At 43.7% G+C, this 24,275-nt stretch overlaps 1 protein-coding gene across 8 annotated transcripts in view; it reads left to right on the plus strand.

Annotated features, from left to right (window-relative positions):
* SULF1 (sulfatase 1) overlaps positions 1-24,275 on the plus strand; it is a 156,442-nt gene that overhangs the window by 104,964 nt on the left and 27,203 nt on the right. For 6 of the 8 annotated variants that reach the window (XM_067018040.1, XM_067018043.1, XM_059042697.2 and 3 more), the window contains exons 7-12: positions 1,754-1,923; positions 12,619-12,769; positions 13,715-13,890; positions 15,607-15,735; positions 16,014-16,070; positions 16,853-16,982. In XM_067018040.1, the coding sequence (XP_066874141.1) occupies positions 1,754-1,923; positions 12,619-12,769; positions 13,715-13,890; positions 15,607-15,735; positions 16,014-16,070; positions 16,853-16,982 (813 nt within the window). The remainder of the gene's footprint in view (positions 1-1,753; positions 1,924-12,618; positions 12,770-13,714; positions 13,891-15,606; positions 15,736-16,013; positions 16,071-16,852; positions 16,983-24,275) is intronic. The other 2 variants (XM_067018045.1, XM_067018044.1) reach the window with 1 other exon arrangement.

Raw genomic sequence — 24,275 nt, forward strand, 5'->3', positions numbered from 1 at the left:
GTCACACAGGTTTTGTGATTGCCAACTTAAAATAAAACTATTTCCAGATCGCAAGAGTGGAGGGGAAAAGAAAATATCTTTGAATTTAGCCTGCTAATTAGCCTAAAATGCCTTCTTCCCTCCTAGCCATATCCATCTCTTCCTCATTTATCTAAAAGACGCCGAGAATCTGCTCTATCTAGCACAGGTCACTATGAAACAGCTATTGGTAGAAGTCAGGAAGAGGAGACTTGATCTAACTTTGGCACGTTGTTGCCTGTCCACATGGCCTGATTTGAGCACAGGGGACTTGGGGTGAGGGTGTCTGTCTCACTCTTTCATACCCTTCAGAAAACAGCGCATGCAAATGAATGCGTATTAGCAATTCACAAACATTGCTAATAGGTTTCCAAACTCATCAAAGTGGAGAGCTGGCAGGGACCTTGGAGGCAGATTTGAGCGTTGTCCTACCAAGTGCACTAATTGTCACTGCTCATTTTTTATCTGTGGGGATGCCTTGTCATGCTTCTGTGCAAGCTATTAACCTTTCTTTCCCTGTTGTCCGAAGGAGAGCAAAGTAATCAAGATTCCTTCCAAAGACTAAATCAGCGTAACTTGCCCGCCATCACAGCTGATTAAGTGTCAAAGACAACTGTGTCAAAAAGAATGTGTATCTTTTTTTAGGGAGGAAAGGAATGAAACAGACACTCCCATGGATGAAGGTGTTAGCCTGTGGACTTGTCCTAACAATGACATGTGACACAGATTTGGTCGCTTGGGCACTGCTTTTGCAGCTGTTCTGGTCCTTGAATCTGCATGTGATTAGTCATGCCTGGAGGCCTCTGACGGTGCACATTGCTTAGACACTTTCTGAATAAACTTTATCCTGGAGTTCCAGGCCAGTGATAACACACTTAGAGGAAGCAGGCGTTTTTTAAGTTTCCATTTTTTCTTTTTTATTCCATTTCTTCCCCCTCTTCTCCTTACTGCATTGCATCAGCCCCTTGGACTGCCAGTTTAAGTCATTTTATTAGCAAGTCAGGCTCTAATCCCAACAGCTGGGTAATTTTAGTTGTGCAATTAACAGTGTAATCTGCAGGAAATCAACTGCTGCCCATACTGAGTGTTTCAAATAAATTAACTGATCAAATGTTGCCACTTTTCCCTGTGCACCCAGATTTGGGCCACGACTTTCATTCGCATTTATTATGCAGTTCTCACAGGTGAATTTTTAATTTAAGGAAAAGATCTTTTCTTTTGTTTGTGCATTTATGCATGTGTGTGTATGCCTGTGTGTGTCTGTGTGTGTGTGTGTGTTCTGCAACTGTGAATTTGTAGCGGGCGTGGATGTTTCCTGCCCTTGAAGTAATTAAATTTTTTTTTTTTGTCAAAGAATTACATCAGCGAAACCTGAGAATGAAATATGTATCCGGTGTTTCATGGGCTGGAGCACTTGTGTTGCCAGATCTGACCATTATCTTGGGCAAATGGGACTTGACCCTTTTTTTTCTTTGCTAATTCCTAAATTGCACATTATTTTCAAAAAAAAAAAGGTTTGTGCACGTTACCACTTTAGCAAACCTAGAAGGTAACTGGCAGCTGATTTCCTGTCTCTCCGGAAGATGCTTTGCTCCCTTGGGAAGTAGTTTCCCTTACTGCTTAAGATCTTACCTCCTCGTTCAGTGAGTTGCTTCTGAGGGAACGCAGTATTCAAATGTGATCTGATGAATGTCACCTTTTGTAATTTTTGTTTTGTGTCAAATGTATGTTTCAGGACTACTTCACAGACTTAATCACTAACGAGAGCATTAATTACTTCAAAATGTCTAAGAGAATGTATCCCCATAGGCCCGTTTTGATGGTGATCAGCCACGCGGCACCCCACGGCCCCGAGGACTCAGCCCCACAGTTTTCAAAACTGTACCCCAATGCTTCCCAACACATGTGAGTAATAACCTCAGCTCCGGGACCTGCTGAACGCGGGCCCCTCCTTTGCTCCTCATCTCGCTCCTCCCCTGCACCCCGTTTCCTTCCACGCGGCATCTCCACGAGACAGAAACACCGGCTTCTGCCCCCGAGACCGCGGAACAGGAAGACCCTGAGCTCAAGGGCTTGTCGAGGTGCTTTGATTAGGAATCACATCAACATTTGTAAGCGGCGAAACGAAAAGAAAGAGAGGCACACGGGGTGAATGGGGGGCGATTCTGATCAAGGGTTTCCTTCAGTTGTCTTAAATAATGTTCACAAACGTGATCTAATAATAATAATGATCAAGCAGTGTGTTTCTCAGAGCAGCTGGGTGGCAACCCCTGGTCTGGTTATAACAACCTGGGTGGATTTCCTGGGCATGGACTGTTGCAGCTTTGCCGCAGATGTGCAATTAGCATTGCTACAGAGGCAGCTGGAGTGGGCTTGCCGGAGAGGCCTTCTCAGGTCATGGCTTTCAAATAACCTGATGTTTCTTTTTAAGAGGAGGGGGTGGGGAGGCACAGGGGAGAGGGCTGATGGCATACAGGGACAGGACAGGGAGCAGAGAGCTGTAATGTGCTGATCATTCTCAGTAGCCAAAGTCGATGCTTAGGCAGCAAAGGACGTGATTTTCATTTTCGCTCTGTCCTCACACTTTCTTCTTATCCATTGCAATAATGCACAGTCTTCTCCGCAGAGCAGCTGGCTCTGTGTCTGCTGAAAGTTTGACCACCAGAGAGGTAGACAACAGGGTACTGATGTGTTTCCTTCATCACTAAACCTCCGGAATACATTCTTCATCTGTTTGTGCTTAAATATCATCCCTTTTCATCCACACTGATTTTCTAGCTATAATCCCAGACAGAAAAAATATATATATATACATAGATTAAATGTACTTCCTTACGAAAAGAGGTAAGTAACTACAGAAGGCATTCTAGTTGCTGGTCAAGACATATCCCTGGAAACCTTTTTCTTTTTATTCTTATTTTTTAATCTTATTATAACTAATAAACTGCTGGCTCCTGGTCAGTGGTACTTAGATCCTCTCTATCGTATCAAGTGACTTAGACAGAAAGAAAGACGAGAACTGACAATACGTATGAAGCCAGGGTGGGTGCCCTACTGAACATGCCCAGGAACTTGGAGGGTGAAAGTGTTTTGATGCATAAAATATTGTCGACAAAGAAGGTTGCCCCAGCATCTGGTCTGGATGAGCCTTTGTGCTTTGGAATCAACCCTGTGGATGGATATACAAGCCTCTGAAAACCTACCCTACATATAACTATGCAACTAAATTCATGAATGAAGCCCATGAGTGGTGAGTGGCTCTCCATTACCAATCACTTGCACATTTAGTAACCAGCTGGTTCAGTGAGAGAAAAAAGGGTTTTGCAGGCTTCTTCCATGCCCTGGGACCCACCTTTCTCTTTTCTTTTGAGTCAGAAATCTCTCCCTTTGTTGCCTTAGCAGAATCTCAGCCTAAGGTGATTTTCCACAACTGTAAACTTCACTGATGTTTTCCCGAGTTTGAGGACAAGGGGTTGACAAAATGTGTTTTATGGCTCCTTAGAAGTCAGCCTGCCTTTGAAGCTTCAGGGCAAGGTCCTGAGCCTACAGGAAAATCAGCCACAGGTCAAGAGGTTCTGACAGCTCAGCAGCATGCACAGACAGCAGAGCAGGACCAGAGGAATCTGCAGAGTTCTTGGGGCCTCCACAATAGCTATTTAAAAAAAAAAAAAAAAGCATCTCTGATAACAGCAATTTAAAATTCTATTAGTTCCACGAATATTTATGGAGCACCACCTGTGCCGTTGTACAACATAGTGGGGATATAGGCACAAGGAAGACACAATTGCTAACCCTGGAGACCCAATGAACTAGGACAGAGGTTGGCACAGAGGGGCCAAATCCAACTTGCCACCAGTTTTTATAAATAAAGTTTTATTGAAACACAGCCATGCTCATACAGTTAGGTATTGTCTATGGCTGCTTTTGCAATACAACAGTGGAGTTGCATAGTTGCCGCAGATACCGTATGGCCTACAGTACATAAACTATTTACTGTATAATTCTTTACAGATAAGTTTGTCCTGGTCCCCTGCTCTAGGGGGTAGTGTCCAGATAGCCTTATCAGCAGCAGGCCCAGAAGTAAGTACTAGAGCAGGGATCCCAGGGGCTGTGGAAGTTGGGAGGAGGAAGCGCGCACATCTTTTAGAGGAACCAGGAAAACTTCAGGGCCCAGGAGGCATTCAAAATGGGCTGCAAAGGATAGGCAAAATTTCTGCAGCTGATACGCAGAGATTGGGTAGATATTTCAGGAGGAGAATATGGCGTGGAAAAGTAGTCGCCATGTAAATGAGGCCATCTAAGATGTGACCTAGGAAAGCAGTAAGGGGTAAAGCTAGAAAGAGAAATTCACAGAATATTGAGAATTTGTGTAATTTGTATGTAACTATAAGCAGAGAGTCCCTGGAGGCCATTTAGTAAAGGTAGAATGACATCATATGTGACTTGATCATTTTCCCCTGCAAAGTTTCCATTATTCCTTTTTAATTCAAATGAACCACCTGTGTGCCTGAGTAGTGATTCTATAAAGTGAAATCTGCACATGGCAGAGTGAAAAGTTCTCAGGCCTTGGAGCCAAACAAGCGTGGGTTCCTGTCTCAGCTCTCCTCACTGAGACCGTGGGCCGTTTCTTTAAGCTCTCAGAACCTGCATTGTCTCACCTGTAAAATGGGGGTAATAACTAGCACCTTGGCGCCGTGTCATGAATGACAGTTCAAAGAGGCCCCACCTTGGGCCTGGGACACAGAAGCCACTTCACAGATGCTAATTCTCATTGATCCTTTCTGTTAAGACAAACCATAAAAATCTGTTCTTTTTTTTTTGGTTCTTTGGATCTTTCTTGACCTACAAAAAGTGCTGCTTCGTTTGGTTCAACTTAACTGTTCTGGGAAAGCAGCTAGAGAAAGGACGAGTTGATACTTGTCCGTCGTGACTTGACAGGTCTGTCGACTAGCTAAGACCCACATTGATGAGGCTCTCACACCTGGCTATTCTAAAATCACAGACAGGAGAAGCACCAGCCCGGGCTGTGTTATCTTTGCCAGGTGCAAAACGTGCTATAGGCAAGTGCCAGTTTGGAGACCACTCTTAGCCGTAGAAAAAGAAAATTCACACAGTGGGTTGAGCGATTCAGCTTCGGTTTGCTGCTGAGCTTGGGGCTTTGTGCACCTAGAATGGGGAGATCCGCTGTGTCTCCTGCAGACTTTAGAAGCCTTGAATTCGGGGCATCTTTGTTGTAAAAGTCTCCCCGGCTGCTGCTGGAGGAAAGGGCTGGAGAGAGTCCGTGTGTGTCTCTTGTCATTGTGAGTGACTGCCCAGGTTCACAGTTCAGTCCGCACACAAAAGGGGTGAGACAAATTGAAGACAAGCTTTCCATTGTGGTGCCCGGAGCTCCTGAATGGCTGGTTTCCTTAGCGAGAACAAGGGCAAGGCATTCAAGCAAAGGGACGGGAGAAGTTAAGCGCTTTGCAGAGATATTCGGCGGGCCCTAGGAAAACAGAACGAGAAGCTGCAGGCTCTCCCCTTTCGGCGGGGGCTGCAAGCCATGTGAACGCTTTCCTCGAGGTCACCTTCCTTGGTGGTCAAGCATTATCCAGATGCCTTTCATCCGCCTTGCGTTAGAGCTATCTGACCCCCTCCGCCTGCAGCGAATGTATCAGGTTTCCATGGTGTTCGCCGTTCCGACAAAGGAAGGAAGCCAGTCCAATAGTGAGGCTAGAGGTTATGCCAGCCAGCTAAGCATGAGAACAGATTACAGACGGACGGAAGACACTGTTTGATCAGACAGTGGCTCAGCCACTCCTGGCCTCTGAGAGTTCTGAGGGAGCCTCCGTCATGATAATACCTATAATCCCGTTACCATAGAGCCCTTTACTATGGCTGCGACCCTACTGCACTTCCCAGCAAATTCTCTCCCCCGTATCCTCACAGTAATGCTATAGCCTCATCCTCACTTGGCATCGCTTTTCTCTCCTGGCCTCAGTGATGTGATAATATGCGCCTGTGGACAAAAGCCTTTATGAGAAGGGAGAGTCCATTTATCTTCCCGATGATTCTAGGAGGAGCTCAGACTCCCTGAATACTTTCCTACCAACTGTGCATCTATGAATGTAAACATTTTTTTTTCCAATTCAACAGTTCTTTCTTTCCGTCCCTGGAAATGTGTATGACTGTACACACACGCGCACACACACACAGAGGTTCATGTGAAATCTAAAATTTCAGTAGAACAATCCACATCCACTAAGTTGCAGGAATTGTTCTGACGGTGGAGTTTGGGGTGGACATGGCTTGTCAAAGGGAAAACGACGTCTGCGTAAGCCTCAGAACGGTTTTTGAAACACCTTGGTTACCTAAAGTTGGAAGGAAATGTCTTGCCTTAAAAAGAATTTGCACGTTCTCCCTCATGTCTTCCACAGATACATAAAAGGATATGCTTTCGAAGATGAGAGAGTTTTAAATCCTCCATAAACATTTGTGATTGGGGCAGAATTCATTGCTCCCTTTCCTATATTCCCACTCTCTTCTCTCTCTGTTTACTACATATCCCATCGCACTGGCTGTTTACCCAGATCCCCTAAGTGCAATCGCACAAGTCCAGGGGGCCGTATTCACACTCAGTATCACGTGAATGGTGCCCCGCTGCTAGGCATGGTCGCTCTTTCCCAAAGGCGGGACCCAGCGGTCCATCTCTACCTCTCGTTGTCTGGTGAGCACAGCTCCTCTTGCTCTAGTTGTACAATACCTTTTTGTTTAGCAAATGAGTAAACATATTAACCCCACCAACTAGCTTTGCCCAGGTACCATAAGTAGATAGGGACAAAACTGGAGCCCGGACTCGACTCTCTTGGACCCTAGATCTTTCCACTACACCGGCCTTGTTCAGTACCCATTGCAGTCACAATTAGTGGGAGAAGAGTTCCCTATGTGTGTCTTTGCCCAGTTAGAATTGGAGTTCACGGCATCATTGGAAGACTCTTTAAATCAGTTTTATGATATGATATGCCTTTTTATTTTAAAGTTTTATGATGTATCTATAATCAAGATCATTTGGTATTATCCTGCATGTGTTCAAATATTACCCACCTAGAGACATTTGAACTCACATGGGGAAGCTCTCCAAGAAGTCAATTAAATTAAATAAGTTTCATTTTAGTGAAAGCTGAGATGGTGTGGCCTGGGAGATTAAGTCTGGAATTTCCAATTTAATGCTTTGAGTGTGTGCATCTTAAATTTGTACAACTAACTTATTCTGGGAATCAAGACCTATTTTCAGTTAGTGATGATCCTTCTACCAATAAGGATATTAAGAGTTAGAATTTTTGTTGTTGTATGAGACTAAATAGCAAATGAAGAAAACACATGTTCAAATACAAAATGCTCGAAATATGTTTATTTTCTCTGGAGTGACAGCACAGAACATCAGTGGTACAAATGAACTGCTAAGTTCTTTGCACTTTCCCGCAAATGGGTTTAATATTTGACATGTGCATTTCTTGAAACTATTTCTGTGCTAGTAAGAATTATTCTCCCTAAACAACTACCCATCAAATAGAAAGAGGACATGATTGATTTTCAGAATTCTTATCCCTGTTATGTCAATAAGCAATACTAGCAGGAAAACCAAACCCCGGGGAGAATTGGCATTGATGGCAAAGGTTGAACGTACAAGGCCAGTAGTCGGAGCAGTCTGCGAGCTCGTAATAACTCCAGACAAACAATGACTAGAGAAAAGCAATGTGCGGGGAAGCCTTGCTGGGCAAAGCTCACGTTTTTAAGTATTGGAATAATCTGTTGAGGGTTACAGGTGCCTTGCTGAAAGTTAGGAGGTCTGGAGAGCACAGTTCTGGGCCAATCATGTATCTGAACAAACAACAGACCAGGCACATGTGACTGTAACTCTGACAGATTTTCATTTTTTGAGGTTTTTTTTTTTAAAAGAAAGCACCAGAAACTCAAAAATGACAAGTTGGTCCTTTGTCCTCTCCGTTTTCAAGCAAAACAGCCAGTGTTATCTACCTTTTTGAGGATGCCTTCAGTGTGCCCTGGAGGGTCAGACTTGATTCTGTATTTGCAACAAACGTAGACACACAGCAGCTGGTGAGAGGCGTCTGAATGGGAAACAGAAGCAGCTAATACTTTTTTTAAAATTTATTTTTTATTTATTTATTTTTGGCTGCACTGGGTCTTCGTTGCTGCCCGCGGGCTTTCTCTAGTTGCGGCGAGCGGGGGCTACTCTTCACTGCGGTGCGCGGGCTTCTCATTGCGGTGGCTTCTCTTGTTGTGGAGCTCGGGCTCTAGGCGTGTGGGCTTCAGTAGTTGTAGTACACGGGCTCAGTAGTTGCAGCTCGCGGGCTCTAGAGCACAGGCTCAGTAGTTGTGGCGCGTGGGCTTAGTTGCTCCGTGGCACGTGGGATCTTCCCGGACCAGGGCTCGAACCCGTGTCCCCTGCATTGGCAGGCAGATTCTTAACCACTGCACCACGAGGGAAGCCCGCAGCTAATATTTTAAACGAGGATGAAGGCTAATGATTTCAGGACTTACTTTTTATAGAGAGAAATGTATGGATCAGTGCTTTTAATGATGGGGATTTTGAGGTGCTTGTTGGGGACGGCAGTTCAGTGTGACATCATGGAGGGAGCAGGGGTCCCAGCATGTTCTTTCGGGGCCACCTCCATACGTTTTACTATCTCATTTGTAAAGTGGGAGTAAGATGTCCTGCCTTCTCCGGGCTGCCACAGCAAGCAGGTGAGCTGTGATGCGATAAGCTCTCTCCCAGCTACCTGTAAGTGTGGGTGTGATGTGGTCACAGCATTTGTCCTCTGGAGTCACTGACACCTCTTCGAAGTCTCACAAGAACTCTTTGAAATCCTTGCTCCCCTTATAGAGATGAGGAAACAGAGGCCTAGAGAAAAAAGTTGCTCTAGATCACACACTAGTAAGTAACAGGACTGGGATGAGAATTCAGGTCTGATTCCAAAACATTCTGGAACAATTGGATATGTGGTTTTTCCACTGTTCCCTAAAACAGTTACTTGCTTCTCTGTGGCTCGTGTGCCAGCCAACAGCTCCAGGCTCTGTCTGAATAATTGTAAGTCAATTCTTAGGGCGGCAAGCCTTCGTTACCCTGGGGAGAAGAAGGCTGCATCTTCCAGGAATTTGGCAAACCCCAGCAGGAGGCAACCACAGGTCTTTGACAAAAGATCACTTTTCAACACAACGCTGTCAGTTCCAGCGACGCCCAACCTTCCACCTGCAGGTCCCTGAACAGCTGCTGTTCTGTGCGAAGCAGTGGCAGCCTGTCTTCCTTTAAATGGCAAATGCTTATCCCCCCTCCCCCCCTTCTGAGATCCCACCTGGGATCTCATCCCCAGAGCACAGGGGGCTCATCTCCCACATCCAGAAATTAAGAAAAACGGGAGATGGGGGAAGGACAGCTTTGACAGCGGACCTGAACTCTCCCTTTTAATATAAGCCAGATTGAACATATGTCATTCTGTAAATCCGGGAGTCCAATTTGAGGCTTGTAATTTGCTGCAACCTTCCCTGTTCCTCAAAGCGAGGTGGATGGAAGCCTGCCAAGCACTTGAAGGTAAACGGTGGAGGACATGATTGGCCCGCTGTGAGCCTGCCTTTGGGTTCTCTGTTGTAATTTTTATTTGTGTTGAGTTTTTGTGGTTTAAAAAAAGTCAACTAGATTTATTTTAAAATTAAGGCAAACCAACATCAAAGGTAGTAAGAGGAGCTGATCAGGTATTGTGAAGAAACCCCGTGTAATCTTTTATAGCCGTATTGTTTTTCAGGGCACGTATCAGTAAGTGGTGGGGGACCTTTCGTGACCGGCTTGCTCTATTTCTCTGACCTCACACCACCCCCATGGATGAAAGTCTCTTTCTCCCCAGATTTAGAAGCCCCCCTCTCTCCACCTCCTCTTCTGTCTCTTAATCTAATCCTGCTTGTAAGGCGACACGCTGCATGAGTAATAAGAAACATGGGCTGGGCTTCCCTGGTGGCGCAGTGGTTGAGAATCCGCCTGCTGATGCAGGGGTCACGGGTTCGTGCCCTGGTCCGGGAGGATCCCACGTGCCGCGGAGCGGCTAGGCCCGTGAGCCATGGCCGCTGGGCCTGCGCGTCCGGAGCCTGTGCTCCGCAACGGGAGAGGCCACAGCAGTGAGAGGCCCGCATACCACAAAAAAAAAAAAAAAAGAAAGAAACATGGGCTTAAGTCCCTTCCTACTGCCCAGGCCCCTGAGATCCAAGAGTCAGATTTGGCCCATGGTGCAATTTTAGATACGAAGAACGCTTTCGGGCCCAAACTGGGACCATTCGGTTCATGAGGTGTCTACTTGGTAAGGAGACGAAAGTTAACGTTGAAAGTTTCTCTTACAAAGGATGGCAAGTGTTATCTGAACGTTTGTTTTTTAATGCCATGAGATTTTTTCCAACCCATACCCTTATATAGAATGCATTTTTTTATTGGCTCATGTAGGAAACTCAGGTACCTCTTCTGCTCTGGGCACTTTAAAGTGATAGATAGATAGATAGATAGATAGATAGATAGATAGATAGATAGATAGATAGATAGATAAGTATAGATAGAGGGGATAGAGATAGATAATAGATAGATAGATAGATAGATAGATAGATAGATAGATAGATAGATAGATAGACAGATTTGTTGTTCCTCAAAACAACTTTTTATTAGAGATGCTCTTATCCCCATTTACAGGTGAGCAAATCGAGCTGCAAGTGCTTTTCCCACCCTACATATCTGTCTCTTTAAAGGGGAGTTAACTTGCACTTCTGAGTGTAACTTGCACACTTGTAGGGACAGCGTCCCCTGCGTTCAGTGTTACATTGGCATTTGAGCTGTGGCATTTCTGCTGGTTAGCCCGCACCCTTACAGATCATCAGGGTAACTTTTTGCACCGGGGAGACCAATGGTACCAAAACAGCATTTTCAAATATTAAGAGAGAGGTGCTGCGAATCCACTGGCAGAAGAAAATGTATAGTCACAGGTGGCATTTATAGAGCCTTGTGTTCATGGAAACACCCCTGTGTACAATCATGCATCTCAGAAACTTGCAAGTTCCCCCATGCGAAATTCCCTCCGTGACAGAACCACTGGAACACGGTCGAGGCTCCTGGACTCACCAGGCTCACGGCGACTGATTGTTTCTCTAGTTTTATAATAAATGATGCCACAGGGTCTCCTTCAGTCGTCATTATCCACCATCTTTCGCTGATCGGATCCTCCCCAGAACAGAGACTGGTAATCAGATTTCTCGATCAACATAGACCGTTGCTTATTCTGTGAGACTGGCTATTTGCACAGTTGTGGTTCATATGAAGAGTAATCTCAGATGCAGGAAACCCCCTCCTCATTCTACTTTATTTTCATTTTGTTAAAGCGAATGGGCTTTGGAACCAAGTCCTGGTTCTATTACCCGATCATTTTATTAACCTGAGAAAGTTATTTATCTTTGCTAAGCCTTCGTTTTCTCAGCTGTAAAGTAGGAATGATACACCTATATCCCAGAAGAGCTGAGCTAATTAAATGAGTCGATGTGAATAAAACACTTAGCATGATACCTGACATGTGGTAAATACTCGCTAAGTTTTTAATATTAAACAACGCTTATATGCTTATTGGCTAAGGAAAAGGTTCAAGTACATTATAGTCTGGCGGAGAGGTCAAATGAAAAACAGACATTTCTCACTGTGAGAATTGTTCTAGCATAGATATGTTCTTTGGGAGTGTGAGGTAGCAGCATCTAATGGTCCAGGGAGTTGGGGAACACTTCAAAGAGAAGGTGACGTGCTTTGTGCGGCCCCAAAGGAAAGTATGGACACCTCTTGGATCTCTGCAATAGATTAAATGTAGGCTTGAACCACCTGTCCTAGAACAACAGAACCCACTTCCCTATAGTTAACAAAAAATTATGCCCTGCACCTATATTGATTTGTCTATAATGAATAGCTCTATTGGTAAGCATGTATATTGCCACAGACTTGGTTATAATTCCAGCAAATCCAATTAAATTAATGGTATCTGTATACAAGGTTAGGAATGAGAAAAATTCATAGAGACTAGATATGTAAGTAATCCATAAAATACCCTAGTAAATTCAAGAGAAGAAAATGTATTGAAATTTTGATCCTCATTATTGCACCTAACATATTAGTGACTATATTTCATAGCCTAATTAGCAATACAATTTTTCGAGTTAATATCACCATAAGAACATTCCCTTCTACATTACCGAGTTTTATCTGTAGATTTGTAACGTGACCACAATCACGTTGATTTGTTTTGACACATTTTAGTCAAAGGACCCAAAGGAACTTGCACTAATTAGATTTTTAGCTGCCAGTGTTGGTCTTATAAGTTTGAATCCATATACCTTCAGAGGACTTGTGCTCTTTGGGGTGGTGCAGACTTCAGATCTCTATATAAACACAGAGATGTATGGGAGAAAAAGATACTTTAGCAGTGTCTAAATTATCTTTCCTAAATTGTTATTTCACAGCCTTTAACTTGAGATATGTCTCTAAATGGCTAGAAAGCGTATATAGTAAGACTCCTTTCTGGATATTTGCAGAACTCCTAGTTATAACTATGCACCAAATATGGACAAACACTGGATAATGCAGTACACGGGACCCATGCTGCCCATCCACATGGAATTTACAAACGTTCTACATCGCAAACGGCTTCAGACTTTGATGTCAGTGGATGATTCTGTGGAAAGGGTAAGCACACGAACTTGCCTCAGTGACAGGTTTTGGTCCAGCTCCCCTTATGTAGACCCATTCTTGCCAATCCTGTTTTTGTAGTTGTTGTTGTTTTTCATTTTAAGAGAGAGAGTGTGTGTGTGTGTATTCAGTTAATTTATCATTGCTCCCTTATCTCGTCCCCTTTCTATTACCTCTCCGTGCTTGGTTCTTGTGGAGCCAGTAGCAAAGAGGAGATGCAAATCAAGACATCATAAATCAAGGGCTATAGCCACAAATACCTTCCAGAATTAAGCAAATAATGTAAATAGCTAAATCAGATCCAGTATGAGGCAATAGGGAATGGCGGGGCTTGTGGCGAACTTGAAATTAAGTGCCCCCATCTAAAGCAAGGAGCTGGATCAGGCTCCTTCAACTAATTTTTGACGTGTAAGAATGTGGATCCAGTGTCAAGTCCTCTGGCTTCTAAAAGAAGCCAGAGATACAAAAATTTTATTTGAAATTTCCTGAATTTTAAAACATAAGCCAAACAAGACATGCCTGAAGGCTGGATCTAGCTGGATCAGGCTCAGAAGTAGCCTGTTTTTAACCCTTGATAGCTAGATATGAGTGATGATACTCAAATTTGCTTTTAAATGCATTTTTCAAAGTAAAACCTTAAAGTTTGGTGGTGGAGGTTGTTTCGTGGGGTGTTTTTTTTCCAAATAGGCAAACAAAACCTTTAAACAGAAAGTACCAGACTCACGAAAGTTACCTAGTATACAAAATCAACTGTGTTATTGGACTTTTTCCCTCCAGGAGTGCAGGCAACTGGAAAATGTGGGTAATGTACATGTTTGTTGCCCTTATTAAAGCAACTCTTCTAAAAATAATGGAAAAAAGTTTTGGGTGAAATCATGGCAGCACTGTTGTCATCTTATGCCATCACAATTGCTTCTGACTGGTGTCTGTGCTGTGTTTCAGCTGTATAATATGCTTGTGGAAACGGGGGAGCTGGAGAACACTTACATCATCTACACTGCTGACCACGGTTACCATATCGGGCAGTTTGGACTGGTCAAGGGGAAATCCATGCCATATGACTTTGATATCCGTGTGCCTTTCTTTATTCGTGGTCCAAGTGTAGAGCCAGGATCGATGTACGTATTTCTCTGTTTCCAGCATTCAGCTGTCATAGCTCATGTACGTCTGAGATAATTCAATTACCAATCTCAGGCTCTGGTTTCCTTTCATCCAAACAAAAAGGGTGCATGTAGGTCGGTAATTTAGGAGACAAAAACCTCCTCCCTGCTCAACCCCTCCCCCACCTCTGCCACATGTTAAATTAACTAAAGTATACTCTTTCAAGAGAAAGGAAAAATAACTGTATCAGTGATTAATTCTCTCAAATTTACCAGAATGCACGAGGCTGTGCACACAGACACAGAATGTGATCTTTAGGAACATCATCCTTACCTTCTTTGAATCTTTTTAAAAAAATAACCAGTCCTGGGCTTCCCTGGTGGCGCAGTGGTTGAGAGTCCGCCTGCCGATGCGGGGGACGCGGGTTCGTGCCCCGGTCTGGGAAGATCCCACGTGCCGTGGAGCGGCTGGGCCCGTGAGCCGTGGCCGCTGCGCCTGCACGTCCGGAGCCTGTGCTCCGCAACGGGAGAGGCCACAACGGTGAGAGGCCCGCGTACAGAAAAAAGAAAAAAAAAAAAAAAATTCTACCAAAAATAAGCAGTCCTTCCTCTTGTTTTTTATTTTTTAATTATTACTAAAGAATTTTTTAAAGAAAATTAAATTTAAAGAATAAAGTTTAAAGAAATTTTAAGTAAAGAAACCTGAAGGACTAGAATTCCATTTCTGTCACCTTAAGCAATTCTCTGCATCACTTTGTATCTAGATATTCCCATCGTAAAATGGGTTTCATATGCCCTACCGATGATCAGAATGTTTTGTGTAACTGTTAGTAGATCTATAGCAGGTGCTGGCCATTCAAAAGCATCTGTGAAAAACTTCTGATATTATTATGGAAGCAATAGGCAATATTCAAATGGAGGCAACTCAACCACTTAAATAAATGTGTTTTTAATCATTAAAAAAATGTTTTGTGTACATGAAACAATGATGGAAAGAGTGAAAGAAAAGAGTGCAAGTAGAATTCAAAAGCTGGAATGATCCTTAAAGACCATCCAGCCTGGACCCCTGATTTCACAATGAAGACTCTCCACAGACAGGATACGTGCCTATCTCAGAGTCCCCGATCGTGGAGGTGGCAGCCTTGGGGCCCAGATCCCAGATATTCTGAGTCTCACCTATGAGTCTTATCCGCTGCCGCATTCCACTGCATCCTGGGGAGGAGGGGATGGCAGTAAGAAGGACTTCTTTGGAGAATGTTGTCATGTCTCTCCAGATCATTGGAGACCCCTGGGGAAGTGTCAGATCTAGAGTGAGAAGGCTTTATGTTTGCAAGACTAGGTAGCATGGATTGGATTCAAGTATAAAAACCTTGTGTCCTTTTTCAGAAGGTCGATTTCGAAGTCCTAGTTCAACAGAGGAGTGGTGGACTATCGGGTTTCAGAAGAAAATACACAGGTTACAAAAGCCAAATATCAGGCCACAGCTTGTCTGGCAGCGTGGCCAGAGTTCAGGGGTGCAGGCATCTCTCCAGCCCTGTGACGCCCAGTTCATCCTTCTCTCGGCCCTGGTTGCTGACCGCTCAGGCACCTCCCAGATGCAGCCACCATCCCTTGGGGACCAGATGAGAGGCTGAGAAGCAGTGAAGGCCAGGGAGCCCTGGGATGGAGAAAACAGCCCTGGTGGCACCCTCCACTGGTGCTGGGTCTGGGGCGTGACCATCTGTCCCTTTGCAGAGTACCACAGATTGTTCTAAACATTGACCTGGCCCCTACCATCCTGGACATTGCTGGGCTCGACGCACCTCCTGACATAGACGGCAAGTCTGTCCTCAAACTCCTGGACCAGGAAAAGCCAGGTAACAGGTGCGTCAGTTTTCTTCCCCTGAGCCAGCCCCGAGCACGTCGGCTCCCAGAGCTGGGCAGCAGCTGGCAGAAGTAGAGGCAAAATGCCCCTTGCACCCAAGGGTCACCCAGAGCTGAGACTTTCCTGGCTGTTTGTGAATAGCGTATTACTGGGGGTGCAGTCCTGGCGTCCTGGTCTGCGGGAAGTGAGAGGTGTTGCTTTAAATACACTGTTAGCACAGACCCGTTTGGAAAAAATGTCCAAGTGCCAACAGTAAATATTATTATTTTGCTTTCAGGTTTCGAACAAACAAGAAGGCCAAAATTTGGCGTGATACATTCCTTGTGGAAAGAGGGTAATTATTGGTTCCTGGGGTGCTTCTGGGCACCAGTCCTAGTGGGCAGCTCTCCCTGCTGGGAATGTTTTTCCCCTTATTTTGGTTTACTAAGCGTGCAGATTTCGTAAACTTAGTCATAAGACTGAACGTTTGCGACTCATCCTTCCCTGGCCAGCAGAGTAATGGTTGTTGCATCAGAATTGCAAAGATGGAGCACAGCCCTTACGTGGCTATGGATCGACAGTTGCATATCTCCAGCTCGCTTCCTAATTGGGCCAGTCAACTGACTTCCTCAACCTTCTTTCCCAGCTTCTGCCTGACACCCTTTTCCTTCTTCTCCTTATGCGCCTTTACTAGTTTTGACTAGACAAATATATGAGATTGTAACTGTTCCTGAGTCACTTCTGGGTTTGCCCTTTTGATTTATAACACCCAGTGTCTTTGTTTTCCTCCATACTTACACTGAGCGAGAGAAAAGCATTTCTATCATTGCTTTTTAACAAAAAAAAGAACTTTGAGCCTGGAAAGCTAAACGTTTCTGCCCAGAGTTTTGAAATGAATGATTTTGGAGAAAATGACTCTTCCTCCCCTGACCTCTCGTCCTCATAGTTCCCAGCTTGTAATTTTTTGCAAAGGACTCGTGAAATGTGGGGTTCCTGTGGTTTTACCCTTGAGACCAATTTCTTGCTGTCTGGAGCATGTGGAGTCATGTGACAGGGAAGGAAAAAGAACAGGCAGGTCTCAGAGAAGGTCATTTCAGATCCCTTCTCACATAAGAATCTTTTCCCTCTCTGCCAAAGGAAATTTCTACGTAAGAAGGAAGAATCCAACAAGAATATCCAACAGTCAAATCACTTGCCCAAATATGAGAGGGTCAAAGAACTGTGCCAGCAGGCCAGGTACCAGACAGCCTGTGAACAACCTGAGCAGGTGAGTGACACAGCTCTTCTGCACCATAACTCACATGCTAATTCTAACATAAAATATTTTCAACATGTCCAATAATGTACATTTATGTGTAAAGAATTTCTCCATGGCAGTCATGGAGTGCTCACTGTGACATCTTTCCCGAGACTGAGCAGTGTCTAACTGGTCCAAGCTGGGCCTCCTCATCACTGCTTGGGCTTCCTCCAATTAAAAAAGATGGTGCCCTCAGAGAGCGACTTCCAAATATCCACCCAGTTGGCCAGCATCCGTTCAAGATATCAGACATATGAAATGGAGAGTCCAGTTAGAAAGATCAGAGACTGGTTCCATCTGAGGAGAAAGCTCCATGCCTGGGGCCCCTCCTAACTGGTCATCAGGAAGGGTCGAGAGGCAGCTTAATCAAGGTCTTGGGTAGATGGCTATGTATAAAATAGATAACTAGTGAGAGCCTACTGTAGAGCACAGGGAACTCTACTCAATACTCTGTGGTGACCTAGATGGGAAGGAAATCCAAAAAAGAGGGGATATATGTATACATGTAGCTGATTCACTTTGCTGCACAGCAGAATCTAACACAACATTGCAAAGCAATTATACTCCAGTAAAAATTAATTTTAAAAAAGAGATCTTGGGTAGGTGCTGAGCCTCTGGACAGTGAATCACCCCAAGAGATTGGGTCTCCCCACGCTAAGATCAGATGTCATCTAACCCAAAGAGGCAGACAGAGTCTGTGACCAAGGTTGAAGAATGAAAAGAGAAACCATATTCTGTTTGATTATTGTTTCTACCTGTGCTCACAAAATTTCTGACATCAAATATTTCATTAGAATGAATCCTCTTCACTAATAGAAATGTTACCAGGAAGTTCAGGGCTACCCAGAACACCAACTATTACCAATAAGAACTAAAGAATTACCGTGTGATGAATTAACACAGACCTGTTTTTAAGGAAAGTGAGAACATAGGAACACAAGTTATTATAAGCACTGTTGATGGAAATCTATGCTAGCTGGGAGAAGTACACTATGTCATGATGAGAGGGACTGAATTTCTGCCTAAGTCATTGCAATTTAGAACAAAATTGGAGGAAAGAGAAAAATAACATTTATCGAGCATTTGTCTTACGTAAGACACTGCACCGCGAGTTTTATACACATTAGCTCAATTTAATCTTCACATCCGTTGAGTGAAGAAGGCCTATTAGACATCCTCACTTGACAATCCGGGGATCCATAAGTTTCCTGATTCTAAAACTCCGGCCACTTGCTGCTTTCCAAGGTAAATTTCATTAACAAGGTAAAGAGGAGTTCAATTCTTCTGTGAGTCTTTTTTTTTTTTTTTAATTTATCTGACCTCTAAATAACTAGCCAACACCAGTCCAAGGTATCAGACACATGAAATAAATAGCCCCGTTATTATTGAAACGGCCTCACTCATTATACTCTATTTATACGGCATCTAGTGTATTGAATACATGTTCATAGTGAACTACTTGACCCTCATATGCTCTGAATTTTCTCATGCCTTTTCATACACAGGAATCCCTTTGAAGTGGAAAAAGGTGAGGAGGGAGGGCTCTTGAAGGAAGGGATAAAACCAGGCCTTCATGGCACTCTGGTAAGTCAGTTTTCAAGTGCTTAGTGGAGAAGCTTAGACCTATTCATTATATTTCAATTTGAAGTCTTCAAATCCTTCTTATGGAAGCTCTAAGTATTATTATGATTAAAATCTCAGAATTGTTTGGTAGCTCTAAAATGATTTTTATGAGCCAGCCTCAATAGACTAATTTTACTTCTATTCAGGAGTTGGAAATGTTCAGTGTTAAATATATCTCAAGCACATTGGTGATCTTGTTACTATTTCAGCCCTCTAAGTGGAGAGATTTACAACCTTTGAGAATAAGATACATGGCCTACCTTTCAGTATACAGTTTTGCAAACCTATCCATATGGCTTGCGCTGAAATTGTAATATATACCCTCAAGGGCAAATGCAGTATAAACTAGATTATTGGCACAAGCTCTTTACTCATGTGCTGAATGCCAACTATGTTAAAAACTTCACTTTGCTTTTTTTTTTTTTTTTTTTTTCGATATGCGGGCCTCTCACTGTTGTGGCCTGTCCCGTTGCGGAGCATGGGCTCCAGACGCACAGGCTCAGCGGCCATGGCTCACAGGCCCAGCCGCTCCACAGCATGTGGGATCTTCCCGGACCGGGTCACGAACCCATGTCCCCTGCATCGGCAGGCGGATTCTCAACCACTGCGCCACCAGGGAAGCCTATCACTTTGCTTTTTTATATTAATAGTTTTCTAAACTTGTTTTGCCCCCATGAAATGCTTTAATATTTGGCTCCCTGGAATTTTCTTCTGCTGCTTTAATTCTACGTTAATCAGTCTGAATTTGGATTCTATCACATAAATATATGAGAACTTCTCAAAGAACATTCTCTTTGAGAAGTGCCTGAATTAATGGAGCAAAGAATTAGACTCGGCCCAATGGTGATTTCTTTCTATAGGTGGTGCTCAAACCATAGCTTTAGAATCTGAGAACTGAGAAAATTTTGAGCCTCTTCAAGGTACTTATGAAATCTGTAGGTCTAACTTGACATAGCTGTATTCTGTAAATCTTTATATGTTGGCCTTTTGCTCTTTTATCTGGCTCCACTTTGAAGATTATCTTTTTAGTTACAAAATCACTGACTTTTAGAAGAAAAGAAAAAACGTCCAGAATAATGAGATTGTTCAGGAACAAGGCAACAGCTAAGGCTAGAGCTAAGTTGCTTGGGTTTTCTTCCCTCGACATGGGTTTCACACATGGCTTATGCCCTGCTTCTCTTCCTCTAACCAAAGGTAACTGCCTTCCTTCAAAGGCAACACCATCTTGTTTTTGGTTTGACCCTCTATGTGGTGTAGAGGAAAAATCAGCACCATTAGCCCCCTTCCCTTCACTCCTAATCCCCAAAGAAACAGTGCACCGACCCCCACCAGACCCCCGTGCCTGGTCACTGAAGGATGGTTTGGTGTCAACCTGGATACAGGAAGTGTAATAAATAGGAAAGAAGAATGTGAAGTTCAAAGGTTTGGGTTAGAATATTGACATCCACTACCTTTCGGGTGCGTGTTCTTGGACAAAAAGCTTAATTTCTCCTGAGTCTTGGGTTTTCTAGCTCAAGAAAGAAACCTGATCTCTGTCTTTGGAGGAGGAGGTGATATCATATATGTAAAGCGCTAGATGAGCTGTAAAGCATGTGCAAGTGTTGGATGTTGGGTGTTACTATTGTTCCAGGCCATCTTACCTGTCGTTTTCATTCCTATGAAGCCAACAGGCAGTTAAAATGGGCCAGGATCCCAGACAGTTGGCATCACTTCTCCACCACGTGCACAAAACAACCAGCAGGGACTAATTAAGACAGCACGGACATATGTGTTTGCATTACTTCCATGTTCCTGAATTAATACGAGGCCGAATGTGAATTCCCACCACCCTCTCAGCTGGCGTTGCACCCCCAAGCGTATTTATGTACACACTACACACACATACACACACACACGCATGCATGCATGTATGCACACATGCACCCACTCATGTACAAACTCAACTTCTGTCTGAAGACTTTGGCTCAACAGAGAACATAGATCAGTGATGCTCAGTTCTGTCTGCACATCAGAATCACCTGGGGAGCTTTTGCAAATACTGATGTACAGCCTCGCTGCAGACCAGTCAGATGAACATGTCTGCAGGTGAGGCCAAGGCATCTGTATTTTTTAGCAAAGTTACAAACCACAGACCTGGAATCTGAGAATGTCAAAGTTGGAGGGAGGCTTAGAAATCTTCTAGTCAAATGATATTCTTTTCCTAATTTAGATCCAGAAAACTTAAGCCACAAACCCAGTGTCAAAACCTGCATCTCTTCACTTCATGTTCAATCTTTTCTTGCCCAGAACATGCTGCCTCTGCAAAAATATAAGACGGTAGATTTTTCTCTTTGAAATTGTAAATGGCATTTGCTACTCTGAAGCCCTCACAGCATCTTGGGTAGCAGTTCTCAACCGTGACCTCACATTAGAATCACTTACGCGGCTTTGGAAATGCCCATGTTCGAATCCCAACCCAGACGCATTAAATCAGAATCTCTGAGGATGGGACCCAGGTGGCAGTGGGTTGTTTTTTTTTCAAGCTCTTGGGTGATTCCTATGAGGAGGCAAGATAGGGAACCATTCATGTTGGGTGAGCATGATTGGGTTTTTTTTTCCTCTTCCAGGTACAGATATTGACTCCTTAAATAGGAGTTACATAAATGAGAAATTCCTGGGCATTCCATTTTGAAGTACATTTTATATATTCTCCGTCATTTAAGAGGAAAAAGCAACTTGTTTTCTTTTTACAAAGCAAATGTCATGTCCTTTTGTAAAGTTGTTGAATTCCAGCATCTTTGTGATTTAATTTGCCTTTCTACTATTGTATCAATACAAAATACAAAAATCTGTTGAAATTCTAAAAGGACCCCAACATCAAGCAAAGGAAATTAGAATGTAGCATGTTGAGTGAAAGCTGGTTTAGCTCCAGTATCTATGTCGTCATCCCGAAATTATCTCTCTGACCAGAGATCCCTGAGACCTCTTGTGACCAGCTACAGAGCAGGAATAAAAAGACATTTGCCAGTAAGTTCTGGCTAGAATTGTTAGTGTGCCAGAAAGTGGGCTGCCTGTTTCCAGAAACCCACTGGGCCCTAGTTAAGGTCACAGGATGTCTTGTCACCATGCGCTGACCCACCTGCCCCTGCCCTGGCTCTCCTGGTTCCAGAGAAGCTGGCCAGAAAGATTGAGCCCCCAGTGCCTTGCTCTGGCTGAACTCTCATTTGCACAGGAGCCCAGTGTGGAAGGCAAGCCTCCTCCTCCCTTCAGCCTGCACGGAAGGGTGAGTCTGAACAGTTGGACATCTACCTAGATGCTTGGCTTCTTTGCATTTTTCAAAATACAAATCGCAGGGTTAAACATCAAACTGTATTTAATAATGTTCCAAACAAGTCAGAAACAGACAAACGTTAAGGACAGACACTTGCTCCAACCACGTAATGTGGCCCCCACCTTATTTAATTTTTACTCTCATTTCCCAATACGCCTGCCCTGCCTCGTAAACGTAACACTCTCACCTGCATGTAGCTTGTCACCTCTGTCTTCCCAAGTGCCATTCCCTCAACCGAGGCCCACCCGCAGCCTCACACTCTGCCCCGAGCCACTCTCCTTTCGTATCGGTGTCCTCATCCCTTGGATTGCATCCTGGGTCCACTGCTTGCTTGGTATGTGACTGTGGGCAAGTTGCTTAACCTAACTCTGCCTCGGTTTCTTCATCTGTATAATGGGCGCAATAATAGTACCTGCCTCCGGGAGTTACTGAAAAGATTGTAGGAGTTAAATATATCAAGCAACTGGAGTAGTCCTTGGCACATAGCAAGCGCTCGGCAAATACTAGCTGTTGATTGTTAGTCAAGGTCACTTCACCAGTTTTACTTTCCCTCATTTGCAAGAACCATACTTCTTCCAGCATTCCAACACTGACTTTTACAAATGGTTATTCACATTAAAATCTAAAGGAGGAAACAGTTTCTCTCTCTTCTGCTTTTCCCTCTCCCCTTTCCCCTGCCCAATCCCATCTTACCCCATCTCAGAGAAAGCAGGAGATAAATCTCCTCAGCACAAGCAACTCTATTTCACATTTGTGAGAAAGTTTGACAATCGCTTGAGTTAGTAGCAATTTGAACAAGGATGCTTATGTGGTCTTATATTCCCCAGTGTTGAGGTGAAAATTCTTTTTTTAATTGAAGCATAATTGACGTATAACATTATATTAGTTTCAGGTGTACAACTTAATGATTCGATATTTGCATATATTGTGACGCGATCGCCACACTAAATCTAGTTACCATCCATCACCGCACAGTTAAAATTTTGTTTTACTTTTTTTTTTAATTGTGGTAAAAGTCACATAATATAAAACATACTATTTTAACCATATTTAACTGTACGGTTCAGTGTCACTAAGTACATTCACATTGTTGTACAACTCTCACCATCATCCATCACCCGAATTTTTCACCTTCCTAAACTGAAACTCTGTCCCCATTAAACACTAACTCCCCATTCCCCCTCCAGACCTCCCCCATGCCCTGGCCCCTGGCATCTACCAATGTACTTTCTGACTATGAATTTGACTATTCTAGGTACCTCGTATAAGTGGAATCAAACAGTACTTGTCTGCACCTAATGTATATTGGAATACATTTTTAAAAATTTATTTTATTTATTGTTGGCTGTACAGGGTCTTTGTTGGCTGTGCAGGCTTTCTGTAGTTGCAGCGAGCAGGGGCTGCTCTTCGTTGCGGTGCGCAGACTTCTTGTTGCAGTGGCTTCTCTTGTTGCAGAGCAGGGGCTCTAGGCATGCGGGCTTCAGTAGTTATGGCATGCGGGCTCAGTAGTTGTGGCTTGCGGGCTCTAGAGCGCAGGCTCAGTAGTTGTGGCGCACGGGCCTAGTTGCTCCACGGCATGTGGGATCTTCCCAGACCAGGGCTCGAACCCGTGTCCCTTGCATTGGCAGGCGGATTCTTAACCACTGCGCCACCAGGGAAGCCCCTGGAATTCATTTTTAAGGTTAACTTAATATATGTCCTGCAAACAGATGGTACCTTCTTTTTTCTTCCCCCTGTGCTATACAGTAGGCCCTCACCAGCCATCTCCTTCATACATAGTAGCGTACATAAGTCAATCCCAAATATTTTTTCCTTGTGATGAGAACTTTTAAGATTTATTCTCTTAGCAACTTTTAAATGTGCGATAGAGTGTTACGAACTGTCGTCACCGTGCTGTGCATTACACTCCCAGGGACATATTTCGCTTATTACTGGAAATTTGTACCTTTTGACCCCCTTCACCCTAGATGAACATTCTAAACACATGTCCACATGCAAGTTACTGCTTTCCATGATGTTGGCACTGGCTTAAAGGATAAGCAGGTTATCAGAAAATTACTGTATTGTGGTTGCATCTCAGAGAATATGATTTGACCCGAATTAGGACCAAATCCATGTAGTAAGACGTATAATATTAGAAAACTAATGTGCGTGTGTGCATGTGTGTAAAATCAAGCTATCATTCATTGCAGTGTATCTTCGAGCAAGTTGTAGCCAAAGTTTTTTCTTCCTCATGAAAATGGGTACAAGTAGGTCTAAATAAGAATACAGAACATTCTTAATCAATCTGAGAAATATATACAGTTCAGAACGTAGAAACTATAATGATC

Source organism: Kogia breviceps, chromosome 17 (genome assembly GCF_026419965.1).
Source record: "Kogia breviceps isolate mKogBre1 chromosome 17, mKogBre1 haplotype 1, whole genome shotgun sequence".
NCBI lineage: Eukaryota > Metazoa > Chordata > Mammalia > Artiodactyla > Physeteridae > Kogia > Kogia breviceps.